This window comes from Quercus lobata, chromosome 6 (assembly GCF_001633185.2).
Source record: "Quercus lobata isolate SW786 chromosome 6, ValleyOak3.0 Primary Assembly, whole genome shotgun sequence".
Taxonomy (NCBI): domain Eukaryota; kingdom Viridiplantae; phylum Streptophyta; class Magnoliopsida; order Fagales; family Fagaceae; genus Quercus; species Quercus lobata.
The window spans coordinates 19,404,896-19,412,565 of record NC_044909.1 but is presented as its reverse complement, the minus strand read 5'-3'; the positions used below and the strand labels follow the sequence as shown (position 1 = coordinate 19,412,565).

Below are 7,670 nucleotides of genomic sequence, written 5' to 3'. Positions count from 1 at the left end.
GGTGTGTGTTTGGAATGCGTAAGGTCAGGTTTGTAACAAATAGAGTGGTCTGGCGACTCGAGCTCGCGACTGGAATGAGTCGCGAGCTAACTGCTTGGCCAGACTGGAAGTTTTGTCTTGTAGTGCTCCAGCTGGCGTGACTCTTCAACTCCCTTGCATGCTTCACATATGTGTCTCCTTTGGCGACTTGCTAGTCGTGAGGCCCTTTTTGAGTGCACACTCTTGAGCATTTCTTCACACTCTCTCACACACTATCCTTACATGATTCCCACCTAAATACAGGGTTTCTAAATGCTGAATAACAAGCAAATTTGGCACAGAATAAAGCCAACTAATGATTGAATAAATTCGACCTTACAGATAATTTAAATGGAAGTGTTAGCTAGATGACATGACAAACAATTCCTATTAAGAAAAGTATTTAGTAGTTCCATTGGTTTTATTATAGTCACTGTTTTTAATGATTTTTTTTTTTTTTTCTAAATAATGCAACAAGTAAACCGTATATAAATGATATGCTATCAATGACTAAGTTTGGTTATATATATAACAAAAAATTGTAAAAGAGTCATGAAGGTTGGTACTAAAGACATACTGAAACAAAGGAAAATTGAAAAGCTACATACTAATGCAGGCTGGTACTAAAGACATATAGAAACAAAGGAAAATTGAAAATCTACATATTGATGCTTTTGCAATTATTCATTTGAAATTCAAACCGGTTTCAAAAATATAGTTTGTGGTTTAGAGCATTTTCTGTTTTCACTAATTGTGTTTTGTTTCCCTGTACCTGTTTTTAAAATTTGGTTTGTGTTGTCTATCATTCAAGTTTTCGCTATTTGTGGAATTCTCTATTTTTTGCCAGCTTTGAAACAAAATTTAGCCAAATCAGGATCCACACTACTAGCATTATTGTTAGTCACTTTAAGTTCAATAGTTTATTAAAGTACACACATTTGAAACTTTTGATTAGATAAGTAAAAGAACATGAATGCTACTTATAACAAAGCACACACAATTTTTATTTTAAACTCTTGTCAGAAGGTATAGCTTCTTTATTTTTATTTTTTATTTATTTATTTTTGGTTACAGTAATCAAAAGAGCCTACAAGTCAGCTATTTCAAATAGAAGAAAAACTAAAGAAATCATCTTCTAAAAATGGTCCTTCTCACAATTTCTTTGACTGCTTATCTATACTTTCTCACAGCTGATTATGAATATACATAGTAATTGTTATTTGCTCTGTTAAATTTTATTACTTCTTTAAGTCTACACAATAGCACCAAAGTAATATATTTCATTATTCATGTCTTGAACATGATATATATTGTTTTGGGGGGGAAAAAAATGGATCTGCATGCAAATTGGTTGATTTCAACAGGGTAAAATTCTAATATGCGACTATAGAATTTATAATTTATTTATACTACTATAACTACATACTTATAATTTTTTATAACTCACATATTTTAGATTTTTTTAATAATTATTTTCGATTATTTTGAATCTCTTTATTCTTATGGCCTACAGCTCCTCTTTTTGTTCATATTTATATTTGTATCATTCTTTTCATTAGGAACAAGTAAGTTCCTTTCCAAATAAAATATGTTGTTATAGCAGTCATCCTAATTATTTGAAGTTTTAACCTAGCCTCATTGATTTTATAAATTTAATTGCGTAAATGTATATAATATATTTTGTTAATTTTGTTGATAGATTTATAAAGCATGGTATTACTGAAAATAATATCCCTTTAATATGTAGTTGAATTTAAATAGATTAGGCATTTTTATTTTATTTTATTCACTTTCTAATCATATATGTAATTTTATTAAACTATTCCGTGCATCGCACGGGTTAGCAACTAGTCATTTGAAAATATATCATTTCGCTAGACTCAATATTTATTTTCCCTATCTATCAAAATACTATTTTCTTGGTTTTTTTAATCTTTCTCCAGTACCTTTAGGATCTAGCATCCAATCCAAAGTCATCACGTCTACTACTCGAGTATACAGTGCAAGCAGCATAATGTTTATTGAACTTAGATCTAAATGACATGATCCGACACAATTTTTTACATATTTGATAATAAACGATACACCATTTAAAGGATAAATTAACTGGGTTGTGTTCTAAAGCCCAAATCTAAAGGGCAGAGATGCCAAATAGGTTATTTATGTACTGGGTGCAAACAACACCCTCTTTGCCATTTTAGCATGAATTTTTCTTATAATAAGGGAGATGAGTAAATGAAATTTACAAACATAGGCCAAACCCACCTATGAGACAGTGCGTAAGAAAAGAAGAATAGGCAACTTATATCTTGGTAGTTAAAGTTTATAAGCATAAGCCCAAACCACCTAAAAAAATGTGATTTTAACTGGAAAAGACATACAACTCATTTTTATTTTTAAAATATATAAATACAAGATGCTCTAAAAGTAAGTCACTATATATGTAATTGAAAGTACGTTCAATAAGTTATGTCTTCTAGGGTTATCTCAACTCTCAAGCCTAGAGAAGGATTTTGATAACTAATATAAAATTTAGTCACTTTTTCAAGAATGGAGCAAGACAGTAAACATCACCATGCAGGTGCTTCCAATAAAATCAAATTGACTTTCTATCAAAACCTTCAGCACTTGTCTGCCATTTATCCAAAAAAATAAAAATAAAAAAAACCTTCAGCGCTTGAAAATAATTTGAGTATATCGATGAAATCATGCAGAAAATTGTATTGATAAAATAATTTCAAATTAAAATTAGATCTTATTTACATTTACAATACTCCGAAACCATACATAAATGAAATTCCAAATTTACAAAAAAATATATGTACCGTCAAAGCTTTCTCAATAACCATTTCCTCACTGCAAATTTCTTGGCCATTGTCTCATCTTCTAAAAGTTCACAAGCCTCCAAAAAGAGCTTCTTATCTATCTCAGGAACAATATAAAGTTTTATGACAATACATTCTATGGAATTGTAGTCCTTGTCCTTCTCGGTACCCACATCTGTTTTGACTACTCATGGCTTTTCATCAACTGCTTCTTGTATCTCTTCCTAGATGTTCTCTGAACTTTTCAAGAACACGCTGAGGCTTAAGAAGTTACAAACTTTCTGTTTTTTCCGATGATAACATATTTCAAACTCCCTTGTTGGATATTGTGAAAGTTCAAATATGTGTATAAACACCCTTGAACGTTTAGACCCCCAAATACAAAATAACCAATTCAAGCTTTATGACAAACAACAAGTGTGCGGAAAATGAACATAAGCTATAAACAGAATTGGAAATCAATCTAAGCCAATTATAAATCACATCCACAGCAGAAAATAAAAGGCAAAGATAAAGGGAAGAGAAGATGCAAACACAAAGACAACACGCGATGTGTTATCGAAGAGGAAACCGAAGCCCTCGGCGAAAAACCTCTCCGCCGCCCTCCAAGCGGTAATCAATCCACTAGAAAATATAGTTGGGATACAAGGACAGCAATAGACCCTCCAAGCCTAATCTACCCAGTGCACCTAAGCCCTCCAAGCTTCTTGCTCCAACGAGGTTGCGCCGAACCTTTTTCTTTTCTAGCTTCCCGGATTCCGCTACTAGACCGTAGCATCAACCAATGAAGATTGGTTCCTTCCTAACTGCTTCCCAGAAATCCAAACAGCAGACTCACAAAGATGATGATGGTGAGAACCTGGTTTGGTATAATGCCTCTCAAGGATTTGACAATGGAGAGGAAGAGAGTTGAGGAATTTGAAGAGATTCTAAGGTAGAGATTGTGGGTGAAACAATCTGGTTTTTCTTTAGGGTTTCTCTCTCAAAATTCTCTCTGGAAGCTCTCTTTCAATCGTGGGTAATAGGGGTATTTATACTGGAGTGGAGAGGAATGTGAAACGTCAGGTTTTTACAAAACAGGGGTGGCTCGCGGCTTGACCTCGCGGCTTGACTAAGTCGCGAGATCCAGTCGCGAGATAACCGTATGGCCAGTTGTCCTGTTTTGTCCTGTAGTGCTCCAGCTAGCATGACTGTTCATCTTCCAGCATGCTTGGCACGTGTGCAGCTTCTGGCGGCTTGCAGCCGCGAGTCACCCGCGAGTCCCAGCCGCGACACTCTGTTTTCTTGCACACTCTTGAGCAAACTTCACTCTATCTCACTCACTACCCTTACATCAAACCCACCTAAATACAGGGTTACTAAATGCTGAATTACAAGCAAATTTGGCACGGAATAAAGCCAATAAGATGGTTGAATAAATTCAACCTTACATATTGCATATCCCAAGTTATCATTGATCCCATCAGAAGGGCATTATAGTGGTCATAACAACCACTATAACTCAAAAAGGACAAGAGATGTTATTAAATAAACAACTAAGTTTGGCTTTATTTATTAATTTTTTTTTAAATAACTAAGTTTGGCTCCAAACATTTTGAAGCCTTGTGCTCCAACCACCAATAGAAGATAACGTTAGTCCATGTCGTGTGCATTGCACATGAATCACCTAACTCAACAAATTTAGTGAGTCTTGTGCATTGAACATAATGGGACATATATCATCTTTCTATTGATGGTTGGAGCCTAAGGTTCCAAATATATTTGAAGCCAAATATTTTCCTTAGATACATACCCATGCTTGTAATGCCAGCCAAATATATTGGCTACTTCACATAGAGCTTCTCTCCACCTCTGCACCTTATTGTTTTCCTTAAACTTTTCTTCATGTTAAGTAAGTGCTTCCCCAAACTTTCCCTTTTGGTTACAAACTCCTGATGGATCCACGTTGTAGAAAACTAGCCACACTAATTGGTTATTCTTCTTACATTCAACAATCTTGGCAAGCTCATCCAAACACCAAGTGAATGATGCATAGTTTTCAGATAATACAATTATTGAAATCATTGAACTCTCAATGGCTTTGAGAAGTTCGGTAGAAATTTGTTCTCCCCTATGGAGATTATCATCAATGAAGTTGTAAATACCACGCTGAATCAAAGTATTATACAAATGGCTTATGAAACCAAGGCAGGTATCTTCACCTCTAAAACTCAAGAAGACATCAAAGTTCTTGGGTTGGTGAATGAAAGTGGAAGATGAGGCTTCATTGCAGGTCACAAGAGCCATCAAAGTTAAGGAGAAGATGGTCAAGAAGAGCTGAAAAGAGGAGGGGAAACTGAGAAAGAAAGAAATTAAGACGTTGAGTGGATGTGCAAATGATTCCTGGAACTAAATTGTATATAACCTTTTAAATGACTTTTCTAACTTTCGAGAGCCGTTGACCTGAATATAATTGCAATTTCCTTGTAACTTCTAAATATTCCTCACGCATTATTTTCATGCCAGTTTGGATGAGGTGAGATAAAGTCAATGCTCACATAATTCCTAGTATAACGGATACGTAATTAACTCGTAAATGACTTTTCCAACTTTCTAAGGACTGTTGATCTTAATAAATATAAACGGCAACTTCTTAGTATCTTTTTAATATAGGTCATGTTAACAAGTACCCTTAGAGTATTGGTTAATAATCTATTTTAGGAAAATTTTGACACTACTTTTATGAGAAATGAAAAAAGTTATCAAAATATTAATTATTTTTTTCCATAAAAACCTTTTTTAAATGAATTATTAATTAATACCCTAAAGACATTCGTTCGCATTTCTCTTTTAATATTCCTCACACATTATTAAAAAATAATAATAATAATAAACCATTGACCTTATTGTGATTATCTCTGAAAGAATGATGCTTTGAGAATGGTAGTATATATAATTCCTGAAACAACAAGCTGAAATTTTAATTGCTCCTATACAGGTTGAAATGACCCGGTACAAACTTTGACTTTGAGAATGTCAGGGATGTACAGCTCACGGGCGAGTTTTAATTACAATTAAGGGAACGTGGTACTTAGAAATTAATAAATAAGAACATGTTTGGCATACTATAATAGGTCCTATAATAAAATGGTTATTACATAAGAATATAATTAAGTCTAAAATTTAAAATTTATCTTTTAAGTTTTACTAAAATTCATTTTAGTTCTCTAACTTTACTTTTGTTCAACTTAATTCTTTAAATTTCAATAGTGTTCAATTAAATCATCTGTTAGACCTCAATTCTATAACTTTGATTAGTTTTGGCCCCTCAAAACTTCCGAAGTCCGTGCTTTTTTCTCCTCTAGCTAGGAGCTTTTCTTCTCATAGTAGGTGAGCGTTTTCTTACCTACCCTTACAGCCACAATTCCTTCAATAACAGAACACTACCACCGTTGTGGTGGCTATTGTGTCTTTCTCAATGGCCTCAGAAGTCATAGACAAGTTGAAATGTATAAACTTAATAGAGGAGGAGGGGGAAGTTATCAAAGTCAGGTGGAGACAATGTGAACAGATCCTTGAGGAGTATTCCCTCAGTCATTTGGGGAAATTCCATACAACTCGACCTTTCAACCAACAGGTAGCAAAGAATTTTCTAAGATTGGCATGGAAGTTTGGACCGGAATTAAAAATTGTTAAGGTAGGCGATGGGTTGCTCCAGTTCAAATTTGCCATGGAAAGCCAATTGCAATGGGTGGTAAACAATGGACCATGGAGTTTTGATAACCAGTTACTCTTACTTCGGAGGTGGGAGAGAGGCATGACAGCAAGTTAGGTGACCTTCACGCATCTGCCAATATGGGTGCAAGTATAGGGACTACCCTTCAACCTGTTCAGTGAAGAGGTGGGAACTGATATTGGCAAAGGCTTGGGTTGTGTGGTAGAAGTAGACTTAAAAGCGATAGCCTCAGATCAGGCTCGGTTGCTTCGAATTCATGTAGAGATCTCGTTGGATAAACCCATCCGTAGAGGTAGCAAAGTTCAAGGCTCAGAAGGCAATACGGTATGGATAGCCTTCACATATGAGAGATTGATTGTTCTATGCTTCAACTGTGGGAGGTTAGGCCATAAAGCGAAACATTGTAGAGAACCAAAGGATGTGGATGGGAATGGGAGTCAGTATGGAGATTGGCTTAAAGGAGGCTTTCGGAAACAGAATAACGGAGAGAATAATGATCACTACAACCCACCCTGACGGACTAAGGAGACGAACTTGGGAGTGAGGTCCATGGCGTCTATGAAATCAGGCCAGTCACTGGCAGTACAGGGCCATAGAAACCGAAAGAGTAATCCCGTGAGTCTAGGGACCGTTATGGAAGCGTTTATGCCACATGCAAGTACCACAGACGTAACTGATATAGGAGTATCCAATCCCATTAATGATGGCTCTAAAATCGCAACTCCCACAATGCACATGCACACTAATTGTGGGGAATTCAAGTCCCACATGACACTAACTGATATGGGAATATCTCATCCCATTAGTGCTAGTTTTGCAATGGTAGCTCCCACCAAACACGTGCACATCATTGTTGGAGAATCATTACCCCACACGGCACCTATGGAGGGCAATCTGGTCAGTGTGCCCATTATTTACGTAGAGGAGACAGAGCCAAGCCCTAGGTACGTATTAGAAAAACCAAAAAAACAAGAAATAAATGCACCCCACAAGCCTAAGCCAAAAGTACAGGACACCAAAAAACGAGCAACATGGACAAAGATTGAACGAAATACAAGCTCTATGGTTGAAGACTCAAATGGTGGGAGGGTGTTGGATAGAAACGAAGACAT

General features: G+C 35.7%; 1 protein-coding gene across 1 annotated transcript; it reads left to right on the top strand.

Moving 5' to 3' along the window:
• Nucleotides 1–6,300: 6,300 nt before the first annotated feature.
• Nucleotides 6,301–7,074, top strand: LOC115949943. Its single transcript, XM_031067202.1, has 2 exons — nt 6,301–6,626; nt 6,717–7,074. Exons 1-2 carry the CDS (start codon nt 6,301–6,303, stop codon nt 7,072–7,074), a joined length of 684 nt encoding a protein of 227 aa, XP_030923062.1.
• The last annotated feature ends 596 nt before the right edge of the window (nt 7,075–7,670 follow it).